This window comes from Lacerta agilis, chromosome 4 (genome assembly GCF_009819535.1).
Source record: "Lacerta agilis isolate rLacAgi1 chromosome 4, rLacAgi1.pri, whole genome shotgun sequence".
NCBI classification, from domain to species: domain Eukaryota; kingdom Metazoa; phylum Chordata; class Lepidosauria; order Squamata; family Lacertidae; genus Lacerta; species Lacerta agilis.
The window spans coordinates 59,037,138-59,054,239 of record NC_046315.1 but is presented as its reverse complement, the minus strand read 5'-3'; the positions used below and the strand labels follow the sequence as shown (position 1 = coordinate 59,054,239).

Sequence of the window (17,102 nt, the reverse complement as noted above, 5' to 3'; positions counted from 1 at the left end):
GTTGGCAGTGTTTTAGCTTTGAATTTCTTGCACTGAGCAGGGAATTAGACTACATGGCCTACAAGTTCTCCACTCCCAATTATAAAGTCTGAATTTCAAATGTGTTAACAAATTATTGTTCAGAGGATTTTTGTAGCTTTATAAACTGCTTGAAATCCAGCTGTACCCTCATTTTGCATCGCTTCTTGGACAACAGCAGCACATAAGAGCATTATTTCACTTAAGACTAATTGATAGAGCCCTACCAACATGGTGTTCCCCTTATAGAAAGCCTCATATTACAAAATTAGTGAACTGAATGTGTCTGTGTTTTGTGGTAGCTTGCATATACAATTCACAAGGATCCAGGACAAATTACAGTTCCCTATAGATGTCACAGTCAAAGAGTTTTTCTCTCGTACCTGAAAATAAGCAATAAACATGTGGCTGTTTCAGAAACCCATAACAAAAGGGTATGTGTTTTGTATGTAATAAAGAAGCTGGCAAGATTTCCCGTGACCCAGATAGAAGACTAAAACTGCTGCTCACCTCTGTATCAAGCCAGGTATGGCAGTAACCAGGTCCATTTGTGATGAGATTTTTGCCCTTTGCCCCAGTATGTATATCTTTTGTAATACACATAATACAGAATCTTTTGGCACCTTAACTTGACTGATTGATCAATCAGAATATTTGTGTTGTAATATACTGAATAATAAAGGGTCACTGGGCTTTTATTAGAAAGATAGCTTCACACATAGAACAAACATGATTCTTCCTAACTAAATGAATGTAATTTTCTTGTAATTACTGCGAAACACCCTGTTCATTCTCAAATCCTCAGGTATAATGTTTATACAAACATCTAAAGTAGCTATCTAATTACCTATCATGTTAAACAGAATTACTATTTAGCCAAAGCTAACCATTATGCACAATAAAAATGCTTATAAATGAGACACCAGATGGGAATAGCTTTGCCAGAAATATCTTGCTGAATTCCATTTGTCTGAGCACTAGCAGTGTATGTAATGTGTTTATGGGTTGACATACAATAAAATTTCTCAAGGCAGTTCACAACAAGAAGATAAAATGTTTATTTTTGGACCATTGTCCAATGCAGCCTCACATACAATGTCCTGCAGTAGTCCAAATGTGAGATTACCAGGCATAGTGGTCCATAAAAGCACCTCAGAGAAACTCTACAGCAAAAGTATCCCATAGCTGAAGCAACAGAAAAATAAAAGAACATCACTGAACCAGGTTTTGTAGTTAAGATTTGCAGGTAAGTGAGGATTTCTTACTGAATTATCTTCTAGCAATCCAAGTCTCAATGGCCCAACTTGCCACAATAGGGTCAAATATTTTCACTCTTGTTTATTAATTTAGTTTGTGTTTGTGTACCTCATGTCAAATTATTTACCTTCACTGCTGCCAGCTACATTAAGTGAACGACTATGAAAATAGCCAAAATGCCATTTGTGGGATTTTTTTCATTCGTTGTACTTTCATTAATACCAATCTAATTTTTGCAGCACAATAGCCTATTTTTATCAAATGAAAAGGTAGAAACCTGGTTTTGTGGTGTATCAGTTTGTGGAGGGATTAAAAATAGTGGTACTTTGTTACTGTTGTTGTTGTTTTTAAGTTGAGGAATGTGTGACCCTCTGCCAGAGAGTGGTGTGCATTAAGGATTGCCCATCTGGTCATTACTGTGGCAACTCAGGGTAGCCTTCCTTGTAGTCACCATTTAAGGGCCACAGGAAGACTCCTGTGTTTGAATTTTTATTTTACAGCAGGGGAGCACTCAGCAAAGCACACTCCACAAAGTAATAAAATAGAATTTCTACAAAAGACAGACAAGAGTGTGGTGGTCAAATCATAGACTGAATCAACAGGGCTGCGAGCTTTGTGTAGTCACACTCCATGTGGTATGGAATAAAAGGAAGACATGATGCCTGTTCTTTCTGGCAACATGTTGCCATTGGAGTGTGATGCCCACATACAGGAATGCTAAATTTAAGAAAGAAATTGGGATCCCTTACAACAGAGATGGGGAATCTGACTTTACAGATGTAGCTGAACTACAACTCCCATCATCCCTCAATGCTGACAGTGCTGATGGAAGTCCAACATTTGGACAGCCAAAAGTTCCCTGAATGCTCTAAAACAGTTAACATGTAACCATTTACTGTGCAAGAAATCCTGATTGTCTGAAAAAAGATCCATGTTAGCTACTGATATAATATGAAATTTGAATATAAATGGCAAACAATCCTCATTTTAAAATAGTCTGAATCATCTTACCCATAGATTCTGAAGTCTGGCTCCCAACTACGCGGAGAAGCATTGGCTGATTACTATCTGACCTCTGTAACGAGGTAGGAGAAGACTGAGTTGTACCATTCACCTTGGCATCCACTTGAGGCTGAAACACCAGAAGGTAATATAATAGTTATCCTACAGATAGTGGGTCGGCTAATTACGAACACTACAATCGTATACAGCAGGGATTGGGCACCTCTCTCTCTCCCTCTCTTTCTCCCCCTCTGCCCAGTAGGCTGCCATGGAAGGGGCAGACCACTCTTGCATGAGAGCTGAACTCATTTCCACCTTTCATCATGCCCATCTGTTTGGGCTCCCCACCTTCTCACTCGCCACCTCTCCATCTTGACTCACCTCTCCTGCATGAAATTAGGCCTAGGACTGTATGCAGCCAAAGGGCCACAGGTTGTCCACTTCTGCTGTACAGATTTACTCAGAATTAAATCTCACTGAGTTTAATGAGACTTTCCCCAAAGTAACAGAGAACAGAATTGCAGCCAAAGTCTGCAGTAATGCCATCATGTTTGTATTTATATTTGTGATACATTCAGTGTAAACAGAAGTTACTAAATAAAGGACCAACCTATGTACAGACAGCTCAAAGCTGCTGCCAGGTTCAAGCCATATTTGTTAAGCAGTCATACATTTGCTTTTCCATATTAAGGTTTCAAGCCATGATTAGGACAAAGAACTCACCTGTTCCAGCAGCTGCCTCAACCTGTGCAGCTGTGATTCCAGCTGTTTGTTGTGATCCTCCAGGATTTGCATCCTGGCTTCTAGGCGGCCTTTGTGCTGACGAAGCAGCTTGGCTTCTGCAATGAGTTCAGCATCTCGTGGACTCTGGGGGGAAATGGGCATCATCTCAGGTGGGGATGGCAGTGGAGACAGTCCTTTGTTATCATGTTGCTGCTTTAATCGGTCATATTCTGCTTGAAGGTTTCTATTGAAAATGGGGAAGAAGTGAGACATTAGCATCTTTATGAGTGCACCATCTTTTCCATTTTGTAGCTGGAATGCCAGACATTATTGCCTAATCTTGCAGATTAGATTTGGGGTCCAATCCCTTTTTAAGGGCTTCAGGACAAAAAGCTTGCTGATACAACTCTTAAGCTGTAGATGAATGAGAGTTCCTGCCTTAGGTTGTTGAAAAGTTGTTATACTGCATTGCTATAAAATTCCGTGGTTAAATTTTCAGTTCAAAAGGCCTGTTCTTTGTTTCTCATAAGTGCACAAGACGTTTGCATTTATTCAAAACCTATGCATTCCAAGCCTACATGGTTTACAACAAATTGGACTCTAAAAGTTTAGATTCCAGTCTGATGAAATCATTAAAGTCAAACTTGTTTATGTTTGGACTGCTCACTTACTCAGTGCTGGGAAGTGCACGCATGTTTGCTCCTTACAGAATTCACACCTGTGTTATACATAATGCTTACAAACTGTTTTGTGGATTTGCCTGTTTAGAGCACTTTCAGACACTAACCAACTCAGACACCATCTAAGAAATATTCTTTAGGCTGATTGCATTTTGGTATTATAATCCTACTTGCATCAGCTATGTTTTTGAATTTTAAGTTTGACAATCCATTTGTCTCCACACAGCTGATCAGAGTTTGCTTATTCTCACACTGTTATATCTATGCTTGATCACAAATGACAAAACTGGCTCTGTGGTATAAATAGTGAGACAGTGTGTCCTCATATACACATACCATTAATTGCACGCACATGAAAGGGATAAATGTTTGGTTCATGAATCACAAGTTCTGGTGAACAACAGAGAGGACTAGGCTGTGGGGAATTAGTAACAGGTTGAGGATATGACTTGGTTAATTCTATGGGGGACTAGGGGAGAATTCAGGCAGATAAACAAAAAGAAGCAAAAGGCTGGTGCTACAAGAAGGCTGGAAAAGGCTTGCACCAAAAAAGGAGAGGAGAGGGTGATAAATGCCAGGTAGAAGGCGGCGGAAGGGAATAGTGCCTTTCTGGGGAATGCCGTGGATTAGGAAGTTGTCTTCTGGTGCCAGGCCACTGAAATTCTTTAATTTTGAATGTGCAGTAGGAGAATGGAGAGCCAGCAGAATTTCTTGTGCATGTGTGTGTTAAGAGACTTCGGGGTGAAGGCTTTGAGGAGAAACACAAGGCCACCTGTGCTCCCTTTTCAAAACAGGATTAAAGCATGGTATGACACAGTAGTGTAGGAGAAAGAAAGAGGGCTAGGGGAAGATGGCAAGAAGGTAAGCAAAATTTACTTAACCCAAGTATATTCACAAAGGATTGAGTATAATTTTAAGAGTCTTTCTTTCAGGTTCAATTATGCAAGTGAAGGGTTTTCCTATAACGGGGTGAGGGTGTGGGGTTCCTGTTATGAGTGCTGATTGCACATGCACACTTTTGGGGTGGAATTTCTAAAGCAGATGAATGCTAATGAGTGGAAATGATTGGTATTTAATGCTAGTCCTACTGAGAGTTGACCAATAAGTTAATATAAACAACTATTCCTGCATTCTCATGCTTGTTTGCATCATGAGCAAAAATTACTCCAGTTGTAGGTGGCTAAAGGGTGGTTTTGGTCTTGTTCCCTAAGCCTTGGCTTTCTTCATCTTTCCAGACAGAATGGAATTTCCTACAGTTAGTGATGGGGCATGCTTAAAATGGTGGTGAGGCAGAGCTTCTCAGTAACAACTTAAGACACCTCTGAATAGTGTTTCAGTTTTAAAAGTGACATTGTGTTGTGGAACACCAATTTTGTGACTACTAAGAAAACCCTACCAGAATTATTGTATAGCTTATTTCTCTTGAAGAGAGATAAAGCCTTGCTCCCCATCTTGTAGTTATTGTTAGAGATTTCAAATTGCCTATGTGCAGAAATTCAGCTGTCTATCTTCAAGCAATTACCAGTTGGCAGAAAGCCCAGATCTGCTCTTTCTCTAGACCCTTACAACGACCTGTGATTGGTCAATGAGTTCCTAAAGAGTGAGCTCTGTGTGAGAGCTATTGTGGTAGTGTTAGGTTGGTGTGGAGAAAGTGGTCAGTGTAGGTTGATGATAGAGAGACAGAGAGGAAAGATTTTAGGTTTTGTTTCTTTTATTTGTAAAGTCTGTACATAGTAACTTATGGATATTAGTTGTTTCAATAAATACTGTATATAGTTATCCAAGTGAGTTGCTGAGTTCCTGCGTTGTGCTGTCCAGTCAATTACACAACAGCCAGAAGCTTCCAGCAAAGTCTGCGGTTAACTCTGCTGTGTCCAGGAATACATTATACTCCTGACACTAAATCTTAAGAGTTATTTAGTTCAACTGGTTGCCATGAGTCACTTCAGTAGAGGCTGATATGCCTCTATTGAGAAGTGGCTGATTTGAAGGGACCTTGACCAATAAAAAGGAATGAAGAGACACAGCATGACATTATGGTGGCCTCACTGGCTGCTTTATAAATGATGGAAGCAGTGCTATTTTTCTAGGAAAAAAAGGTGCTGGAATAACCACAAACACTTCCCTTGTTTTCTTATAATGGCAGCAGAACCCACCCGAGAGGTGCCAGAACTGAGTTCTGGTAAGTTCAGGCTGGCGGGGGGGGGGAGCCTTGGATGGAAGTATATATTTGTTATCAAAATTATGTGCCAAGGCAACATGTATTCTTCAGTTACAAAAACTAAGGTCTACAACCCATGTTACCCATATATGTTTATATTCAGCACTGCATTTAGGAAACAGGAAGCTTTGGTTTCTGTCCCTGTGGTATCTGCAACATGCTTTTAAACCAGAGAGCTAATTCTACATACTGTTATACTAAAATCCTGATGTCCACAATTTTTTTAATGATGTAAAGAATAATCAAATATATAACCAGGAATATCTTCCTTATTCCAAGTGCTAGTTAAGGAAAAAGAAGTCATCCAAAGAATCATTGCTTAGGTGAATATTTCTGTATCAGACTCTTGGAAGACAAAAATAAATTCTCTCAGTATATTGCACAAAGCTCTGGAGAGCAATCTTAAGCCAGTGTGAGCGGATAAAAAGAAACACAGACCTAGTGAACATTGCTTATGTCAGTCAGAATTAGTTTAAAAAAAAAAAAACACCCTTCTGAAAAGATATAGATGTAGAAGGGAGAGCAGGGAGATAAATGTATAATCCTTTCAAAATGAGCAAGTGCACAGCAACTAGCAATATCCTGAAATCCACCTTGCCTGGGCTAGGTGATTTTATTAGCAGTCAAAGTGATATCACTGCATAATAAATCTGAGATGCCTCCAGACTACCACACCTTATTAAGAGGACTAGTAGAAAAGAATAAAAACTGCGATAACACCTGGAACTTTAAATCTGAGCAATGCAAACATCCCACTCATGAGCCATTAGTAACATCAGTGGCAATACAACAATTAATTGTGAAAGTAATTACTCATGATGGGAAATGAACAACTGCACTTTATTGCCAAGGACTGCAAGTATTTATAGCAGGCCTACACAACCTGTTAGGAGATATCAAAACAGGAGCCTAGTAGGTCACATTGTACAAACCTGGCTTATAGAAGTAGTTTTGTAGCTAGAAGGGTTCTTAAAAAATGTTATTTGATTTTAGAAAATTCATATTTCAGAAAATTACCCCACACCATTTTGCAGGGCCTTGTATGCTCAAGCAAGGTGTAACACACTAAAATATAGGCAGTGCTGTCCAACCATTTTGGATCTGGGGCAGTGTTCAACTTTGGGCTCTCAAATTTCAGCGGTGCACTGTGCAATGCTAAAACTCAGCACCCTCCCATCTCTCACACTGATCTACAGCACTGTTGTGGTGCCCCCTGCAGCATGGCACATAGTGTGGCCAAACTGGTTGTGCTACCCTAAAACTGCTTCTGTCTTGGGGCATATTTTGAAGTCTGGGCACCACAAAATACCCATGTCACTGAAGGGAAACTGACAATACTTAGAATTCTCTCCCCCCCCAAAAAAATCCAGGAAAGTCACCTACCTACCCCCACCCCTCAATAAAACACAGGAAAAAAGAGCAGGCAATACCCTTAATCAAAAGAAAAACAATAAAGCTGCAATTTAAAAATAATATATGGTAGGAGCCTCAATGGCACCAAGGAGTATGTGAGAGAGCACTGTGGTGCCCACGGGTATTAAGCCATCATTTTAGTTCATGGCCAGGGCTGGGCTTTTGTTTTGCTTCTTTGTAATTGCATTTGATTTCTCATATGGAGCTGTATATAAATAGGGGTATATTACCCCCTCCCAGCTTACATTAATAAATATTTGGCTTAAAATATATAAATGATTTCGCTTCTGATTTATTTCTAGAGCTCTTAAGACTTGCTTTTCTAACATTTCCAGTGTGGCTTTATGAGTACCAAATCTTTTTCTCTGCTATTCCTTGTAAGCAGGAGAATAGCCGTATACTTTTCCACCTAAGTACTATATCTCAGATCTTGTTGATGGATTCATGGAAATGACTCAAAGAGACTTACAAAGCCTTTTCTCCTTTGATGTTTTTTCATTATTCAATGTGCAGTTTATTATTATTTAGTTTTGTACAGCTTATATGAAAGCAGCTCCCATAAAATATTATTTTAAAATTGCACTATTGCATTAAATGATGGCAATGATTGTGCAGAAGGCAGCAATTGTGCAGTTCTTGGCAGTAATTTCATCATTAACATCTAGTCATCATATCACAAAAGTGGCTTAAGGCTCAAGTGAAATTGGGGAGCTATTGCTCTAGGCTATGAATATAATACAGTAAGAGTTTTGCACCAGGTATAATAGATTGAGTTCACAAAGCAGTGCAATTTGAAGGCAAGATATAATGAATGTATTACAAGCTTATTGTTAGGCTGTGTATGGGCAATTCTTATTCCGAAGACTAAAAATGCCCCTTTGGGCTACAGAGGATAACGACATCTCTTCAGCGCTACATTTGCTAATGTTTCTGCTATGTATATGCTATGTATATAGTGTTGGGGTGCTTGATCAGAAAATGTCCATAACATCACTGATTACATGGCACTAAGAAAAATGTGTATCTTGACTTGGACAGCTCTGCTACATACAGCAAAGCTCCACTATTTCAGGTATCTCTATTATTTTCCTTTAAAGGATTTGTGTGTGTGTGTGTGTTTTTCCACAATTGTACAGGGAAAGATAAAGAACTGCTTTGCATGAGGCACATACTCATAATTCATCTACCATATCTAACAAATGTGATTGAAGATAGAAACAAATGCACATGCAACTATGTAGCAATTTTATGTCAGAATCACATATTTTATAGGATTTAAACATTCCTTCTGAAGCAAGAAGTCATGTTCTATCATTGCTGCATTAAACATGACAAATAGGTTTATTTGCCATCTAATTTTTAAATTCTAATGTTTCAAATTTTAGGTTTAGATGTTTATTTTAAATTAAGTATGACAAATAGATTTACACACCATCTACTTTATCTCGCATAATATAAAGAAGAAAACTGCATGTGACAAATTTCCAGGTAACTTACATTCCAATTTGCTGCTTGTTGATTTAAACGTTACCTCATGAACAATTTATTCTGTGTATGCATGGAAATAGTACCAAAACAAAACTGACCTGTTTTCTTCCTCCAGGTCTGCTAGAATTCTCTCCAGTTCACCTCTTTCTTCACTCTCCAAGGAAATTAGAATTTGTGCAGGGCTTCGCGGTTGACTGAGTGGGGATTCTTGGTTCAAACTTTGGCAGTAGTGCTGGATTAACAAATGTTCGTCATCTCTAAAAATGCAAAAATGGTAAGAACAAGAGTAAGCAAAGCAAAGAGACCAGACCCACATTTCCATCTAGAAAACTGCCCTCCCCATATTTTGTCCTCAAGAGTGGCAGAGAACTGTGATAGAGTATGTATCAGCGTAGTACAGAGTTTTGTCTCGGCTGCTGGCAGGAACTCAGAATTCCGTGTATTAAACGGATTACAACAGAACAGCTCTGTCCCATTTTTTAAAAACATATTATTAGGTACATTCTGCTAAAATTTAGGCAGAACTGGTCAAACCAGTTGCTTGGTGCCATCTGTCTGAGAAAAGAGGTAGGTACCGTATATACTCGAGTATAAGTCGACCCAAATATAAGCCGAGGCACCTAATTTCCCTACAAAAATGTGGGAAAGCTTATTGACTCAAGTATAAGCCGGTTCACCTTTGCCACTGTAGTAGAGGAGGAACGAGCAGCCCAAAGCAGCCCTTTGGGCTGCTCCTTCCTCTTCCTCCTTTGCTGCTGTGGAGCTCACCCCGTCGCAGGGTTTCGAACCGCCATTCTTCTGATCAGCAAGCCCTAGGGCTCTGTGGTTTAACCCACAGCGCAATGTTCCCTTGTGTTATACAGAGAAGGCTGGGATCCTGTCCTGTTTAAGCAGGAGCCAGGGAAAGTGAGCACCTGTGGGGTTTTAATACTTCCTTAACTGATAGGCTTTCTGCCTTCTGGGGTCTAAAGTTTGCATTTATGTGAGCAGTTCAGGAATGGAACAAGCTGCCTGGGGAGAGTAAAGAACCGCCGTTCTTGCACACTTCTTAAGGAATGGTTGACTTGAGTATAAGCCGAGGGCAGCTTTTAAAGCACAAAAAGTGTGCTGAAAAACTAGGCTTATACTCAAGTATATACGGTAATTTGTTATGGATGAGTATGAGCAATAGCAAATAGGTAGAATGAAATCATCAGCTACTGTCAAGATAATCTTATCCAAACTGAGATCCCAGGACCCCTAGCACCCCCGTTTGGGAGGTCAAGATTCCTACCTCTTGGGTCAACAATATTGTCTAGGTAGGGATGTTCTGGAGCCTCCAGCTTCCCAGTGATATTCAGGGTCTCCTATAGCTTAAATACAGAACAGCTGGCATGTACTTCACCAGAGGAGCAGTTCATTCTTCCACTTTGAATACAGTGTAATATGATGTGATCTTGTATATAAGTGAATTTTCCCTCACTTGTTTTTGTTTTCCTGTTCCTCTTCACCCCAACACTGCATACTATTCTATTCAGAAATTAGAAATGTCATGTCCAGGTTTTCCTTATGCCTTCGTTTGTCCCACTGCCCTAAGGCTTTTCAACTGGCTCATAAGTAAGCCAATATGTATGGCTGTTACTGAATCACTGCTGAAGACACCTCCAGTGGCGGAGCTTCATGCTCCGGCACCGGGGGTGGGAAGCAGGTGGGGGCGGGGCTGGCGTGCGTTCTGGGGGTGGGTGGGGGGCAGCTGAGATGGAACCCTACCGGGATTGTGCTGCCTTGGGTGCCCCACCCTTCCTACGCCAGTGGACACCTCTGCTAGGTGACATTTATGACTGGTACCTTTTTAACACAAGGCATCGGCAACTTTAACAAATGCATGCAGAGAGAAATTCAATCTGTGAAGCATTTTGAAATCAAGAAAGAAGCAACAGTTGTTTCTGTGCAGGTGTTGGCTGTGAGGGATCCCACTCCCTCCCCTTTTCGATTCTTCCCCAACCGTGACTCTCCCTAAGTTTCACTGTCCACTAGGATGAATCCTTCAGTGGTTATATGGGAGTTGTCTCTGGGGTACCTCAGTGCTTTACGTTCGAAACAACTCTTGCCACCTTTGGGATCTCCCGCCCTGGGTTCCCAAACTACTGCAGCTTGCCTTCCCTTTTTGGCAACTGCGTGGCACCTTTGGCTTCCCTGCCCAGTCCTCTGTATGCCAGGAAAATAAGCCACCCGTTCCCTCTATCACAGGAAACCCTTAGTGCTTTTCCCCTCAGCCACACCTCTTGAGGCACTGACGCACTGCCACAGTCAGCGAACGTTTAAGCACTTTTAACTTTATTAAGGTAACTTGAAAACATGGATGTCTTGAGTTATTACTGGTACAAATCTTCTTATATAATTCAGCTCAGTTATAAACTTTCCAGCATCCCGTTAGCATTGGTAATGACCTTTCCTCCCATTCCCCAAAGCCTAACCTCGCAGTTTCTCTTTCTAAACCTCCACACCCAACTGCCAAACCCCCAACTGCCTTTCAAGGTTGTTCCCCCTCCTTTTAGAATGCCAAGTAGCTCCGCCTCCCAGGGAACACCTACCTAACATGGGAGTGATAGGTTAACCCATGATGAACCAGGCATTATTCCGCCACATTGGCAACTACCGGTAATAACCTAGTGTCCTTCACAATAAACTGCATATGTGTAACCAAGGTTAAGCCACTATATGCCATATCATTAATGCATTGTCTTGGATTACTGCCAGCTCCTCTATTTTTGCTTTGCATTTGTTGTGAAAATTAGTTTAGCAGAGTTTTATGCAAGGTTGTAATTTTGTGCACCTTTTATTACTAGGTTATATGAAATTTTACACTGGCTATTTTAAAATAAAACCACAATAAAGATTAAGTTGTGGAGAAAATAACTAGTAAGACAGAAATACAATACTTATATCCCTGGAGAGTTACACCTGGTCATTGTGCTTACACATCTGTGGGAAAACCGCTGGCAGGAGGACATAAGAAAGAGGCAAAAGTGCTGCAGAGCCAACTGGGAATGTGTATTGCTTAACCAGTAGCTTGTTCATGCATAGGCACCAACCTGTGAGGGGGGTGGGCTACATCGTGTCAGGACAGCGAAGGAGCCAGGAACATGGCGACAGCATGGCTTCAATGGCCGGCAGCTCCTCCTCCTCCTCCTGCCGCCATTGGCAGCAGGAGAAGGAGCTGGCCATGGAAATCTCTCCGTGCTTGGCCCTGACTTTTTGGAACATTGGAGGCGCCCCCAAAATATCTGGGGCCCCCAAAAGGGTTAGGCCCCCAGGAGTTTGAACTTTTGCATTCATGTGAACCTCTGAATTGTTTGAACAAACAAACCACTTTTGTAACTCAACCTGAAGTGCACCTCCAATGCCTGAAGTCTTAAGTTTTGTTGTGCATAGATTAAAATGTTGCTTCCATGTGGGATTTTAATTTGTTTATATGCTTTAAGTTACTATTGCAAAGAGCAATTCATAAATAATTAAAAATACTGGTTTTCTCAAATTCTTTGGGTGATCATTTAGAATTTGTTTTTGGAAGTGTAAGCCACGCTGATAATTCAATTATAATGTTTAATATTTTTAAAGGGCTTTTCAGGAAAAACTAAAGGCATTGCTTTGTTTAGTGGTAGGGAGTAGCATAGCAGCAGCAAGCTCTGCCTTTGTCCCTATGTATGTTCACTGACACCAGGACAGAATGCCCTGCAGAAGTCTGATTAGAAACTCCCGAGTATCTCTTATGTGTCTGGGTTTTAGCACCAAGATTCATAGTCAATGGTCACTACATAACAGGCATGTGCAAAGTCTGTTTCGGGGGCCTAATGCAGCCCGCTGGTCAATTTAATCCAGCCTCTGAGGCAGTTTATCTCCTGGAGTAAAATCCTAAAAAAAACCCAACAACTTCAACCCTAAAGAAAGCTCAACAACTTCAATCCTTTAAAAAGATCAACAACTTTGGTTGGCCCTTACGTCCCTTCACTTCATCAAATCTGGCCCTCTTTGAAAACAGTTTGGACACCACTGGACAGTCAATTGTACCATAAGTAATGCATATTATTCTCCAGAGGAAGCAATAGAATGGTTCTCACTTGCAGTTCTTTACCTATCACACTTAGTGGCAATAGAACTCTGTTGGATAGAAGCCTATGTTTGCTCAAGCCCATGACTTCAACCAGGACAAAGTCTGGTGAGAATAATTGGGTTGTTGCTTATGGTGGCATTCCTGAAACAAAAAATACTGAAATATGCATTATTTATGTGATTTTTGACATTAGTTTGGCAATACTGTCTAATTTGTAGCATTGTTATGAATTTTAATTTTAAGAACTTATGACAGATCTGAAATCACATATACAATATAAAGTTTTCCATAATTTCATAGAGATGGCACACTTACATGCTCTCATTAGGAGAAATGCTATCATTCAAGTATGTCCCATTGGTGTTCTCCATTTCTGCTAGCCTACAGAGAAGAGAAAATATCATAAATATCTCTAAGTAGTCTGCCTTTAAATGCGACACAGATAACTGTAACAATCAACACAAATGGTTCTGAAATAATAGCACCCACACCCGTTCTTTCCCTTGGCACTAGTTGTTAGGCTGATCAGCAGTCATATCTAAGACTAATTGCTTTCACTATAAATGATAGGTAGAAAAAGTTAAGTTTTTTTCACTTAAAAAGATTACATTGTACTATACTTTGCTATATGCACCCACTCATGTTTCTCTCGCTGGGGCAGAAAAAACTGTAAATATTAGAATTTAGCTTCTACTCTGATATATATGAGATGAGTCTTCTAAATGTGTGGTATACTAATAGTGTATGATTATTTTTCAAAGCAGTCTTTTTCCTCCCCTATAATATTCAAAAGCTGTATTATTAAGCTGTATCACTTTTGATCCATGCACTAAAATTTGACAGATCCTGGACAGATATCGTTATTTTGTAATACATGGTCACTGCAGGATTCCACTGAAGCATACCTCTGGAAAAAAGAATGTATAATGAAGTTCTGAGCACAAACTCAGAGTTAGATGTAAGCAAGAGCATGCTTTGGCAATTCCTATTTTAAGTGAGTTGTATGTACATTCTAAATGTCATGCAGTCATTCTGTATGCAGGTTAGTTGGCAAGCTGATTAGAAGAAGTTAGTAAACATGTATACCCTCCAGCCTTGGAGCTTGTATACCCTAGCATCGTTTGTTAAAGATTGTGTGGTGTTGGCCATTATAATTCGAATATATATATTTTTTTGCATATTGCCTTGGTCCTCTTTTTGAAACAGGTGGAGAAATATAATTAATGATGGTGATAATTTAATAATCGTTTCAAGGAAAATTTGCCTAACAAAGATTTGTCCCCGTCTCGTACCTGCTAGCATAATGTTCAATACGTGAATGGGTATCGTCATGTGAAAGCTGAGGGGACGAAGCAGGCCTATAAGGCAGAAAACACTGATTAATCACACAAGTAATAATCCTTAGAAAGAGAAAATCCACCAAAGTTGTTATTGGCCTCATTGCATCTAAGAAATATCACACTTAAGAGTTGCAACCCATGTGATATGTTTGCTTCCTCAATCTACCTGTAAAAAACATTTAGTGAAAATGGACTCATTCAAAAGTTTGGGGATTTTTCAAAACCAGACAATTGCTGTTATGTCAAGAGCTTCTTGCAAAATATTTGCTGTAATAATACTTTCTTCCAATGCTATGTTTTCTCATAAAGTCCGTTCAAGTCTGTATTATGCTCAGACTTTGTTTTGCTCTTTTCTAAGCTGCATTTCCTGTCTACAATATTGGTTCATCAAGGAAAATCAAGAAGAGGACACCTAAAAATTTCCAAATTTATACCAGCCATCACAATCAAGGGCTCCTCCAAACAGATTATCAAAGGGAAGGTGATGAGGTCCTTGCATTGAGTACCTTCCCAGAAAGATGAAGGGTGAGAGCTCAATGCGGGTGGAGATGAGCTTGTATCTTGAAGCTGCACTTGCAGTTCTCTGAAGCAGGTTTCCATTCCTTCTACAGAAAGCCTGACACTGCAGCAGCCTGTTCAGTGTGCTGCATATAGTGCACTGTATAAGCTGTATATAGCAAATACGCTCAAAGGAGGATAAAACACACACCAAAATGTTGTGTAAGTGCTTGGGGTGCATTTGTAATTGCCTGCTTCCCTCAATGCAAGTATTAGATCTGTGTACCAGTATTAGGAACACTAATGCTTCTGAATCCATTACTATTCAAGCATGAACAAACATCACTGCTGCCACATCCATGGGGATTCTTTGCAAGAGCAGGCTCAGTATTGTTTAATTCTCAAGCCAAAATCCAGTTGGGGTAAATTTCCTTCATAACGTCCCTCAATAGCTTCAGGTGAATATTCCCCACCCCCTGGGGTTTGCCAGTGCTGCTACTGAATTCTGTTTGCCATTCCTATGATGAATTAATCTATCATTAGACTTGCTTTTTATTTTAACCAGGTGTGTAAATGACCTCTGCTGAAGTATTGGCATTGTTTTAAAAATATCGTTGGCCTGCAGTATGTTTAGTATTGGAAAATTGTGCATTTCGGGGTAGTCTCAGGTTTTATTAAGAGACTGAGAAAATTTATTCTCACTTTAGTTTTATATGGAGAACCAGCTATAGTATAAAAAGAAATTGTTTTTTTCAGGAGAAGTGATTATTCTCAGCCATCTCAAATTTCCTTAGACAAACGTTTGACATGCAATTTAACATACACCACTACATTGTATGAGATAACTTTGTAATATAAACCAGGTCATTTAATATATATATATTGCTTGGTAGTATTTTAATAGCAACACTTTATGCATTTTAATGCTCTGACACAACCCATGTGTTTTTTTTAATTGTCAGAACTCAGTTGCATGAAACAATGCCTCTTTTTCTCATAAGTTAAATTGCCTGTTTAATATAAGTATTTGTTATTCCCTCTCTACATAAATTTCATAGCTTTAGGAGAAAGCAGACAGACACTTCAGAACTGGACTAAAGCATGAAGAGACAGAATCAATACTGTTTTACAAAATTATAAATAAGCATATTTTACTTCTAGGGCAACTTTTCTTGTTTTATATGTAAGCAAATACAGGTTTACAAATTCTACAAGTAGGTAACCTACATGTGGCCTATAGTTCTCCCTGTTTCAAAGAGTTCAAGTTTTCTTTTTGTATCAGTGGGAAGAGTTCTAGCTTTCCCTTTCATGTTAGTGGCTGAAGCTGCAGAACTGCCCCCTTCTTTAAATGAAATGGGATGATTTGTCTCACATGCCCATAATGATGGGCAAGAACCAAGTATTCCAGGAAGGAGGGAAGCAGTTCTGGGGGGAAGTGGAGTGGCTTCCATTTGGAAATCAGTAATAGTAAGTTTTGTACAGTGTTAAGTAAAGTATGTTTTATTTCCTAATTCAGTCTCCTTTAATATCATTTTTATATAAAAAATTGAAGCAGCAGATACTACATTGTAAAACAGTGAATCAAAAACAAAACTTGGTCTTTGAACTTCTGAAAAAGCTGTACACAAGTATTTGAATAGTACTGAATTCCAAGCAATTAAGCCACAGAGCCTAGGGTTTGCTGATTAGAAGGTCAGCGGCTCGAATCCCCGTGACGGGGTGAGCTCCCATTGCTCGGTCCCAGATCCTGCCAACCTAGCAGTTTGAAAGCATGTCAAGTGCAAGTAGATAAATAGGCAACGCTCTGGTGGGAAGGTAAACCATTTCCGTGCGCAGCTCTGGTTTGCCAGAAGCGGCTTAGTCATGCTGGCCACATGACCCAGAAGCTGTACGCTGGCCCCCTCGGCCAATAAAGCGGGATGAGCGCCGCAACCCCAGAGTTGTCCGCGACTGGACCCTTTACCTTTATATGCTTCAGTGAACATTATTACTTCATGTTGTAGGTGAAGCTTTAAAAAATAGGTTCCTCCCCCCTACATTTTCAATAATGCAACAAAGATAAGAGACATAGAAGAGGAAGGGTCTCATAAAAAATGCTTCAATCTGGTTTTGGGGATCTCTCCATCCAATAGCTCACCCCTGACACATCACTTATTTAACAATGAAGTGTGTACATTTAGGCAAGGGAAGCCCTAGCACTAGAGAAAGATCCAAACAGAAACAAGTGCCTCAGTAGATATGAAGATCTGGTAAAGACTTGCTGTACACACATTGACTATAGCATAAATTCCTATCCGTCACTTAGAAATGTGATGGAAATATGGAATGGGTAATAATTTTGCTTAAATTTATTGAACTACAACAAAGTT

General features: G+C 39.8%; 1 protein-coding gene across 10 annotated transcripts in view; it reads right to left on the bottom strand.

Moving 5' to 3' along the window:
- Positions 1-17,102, bottom strand: part of DMD (dystrophin) — a 1,040,101-nt gene that overhangs the window by 16,695 nt on the left and 1,006,304 nt on the right. For 8 of the 10 annotated variants that reach the window (XM_033147196.1, XM_033147200.1, XM_033147197.1 and 5 more), the window contains 5 exons: positions 14,188-14,253; positions 13,211-13,276; positions 8,901-9,059; positions 3,001-3,244; positions 2,287-2,407 (listed from right to left, as the gene is read on the bottom strand). In XM_033147196.1, coding sequence (XP_033003087.1) covers positions 2,287-2,407; positions 3,001-3,244; positions 8,901-9,059; positions 13,211-13,276; positions 14,188-14,253 — 656 coding nt within the window. The remainder of the gene's footprint in view (positions 1-2,286; positions 2,408-3,000; positions 3,245-8,900; positions 9,060-13,210; positions 13,277-14,187; positions 14,254-17,102) is intronic. The other 2 variants (XM_033147201.1, XM_033147198.1) reach the window with 1 other exon arrangement.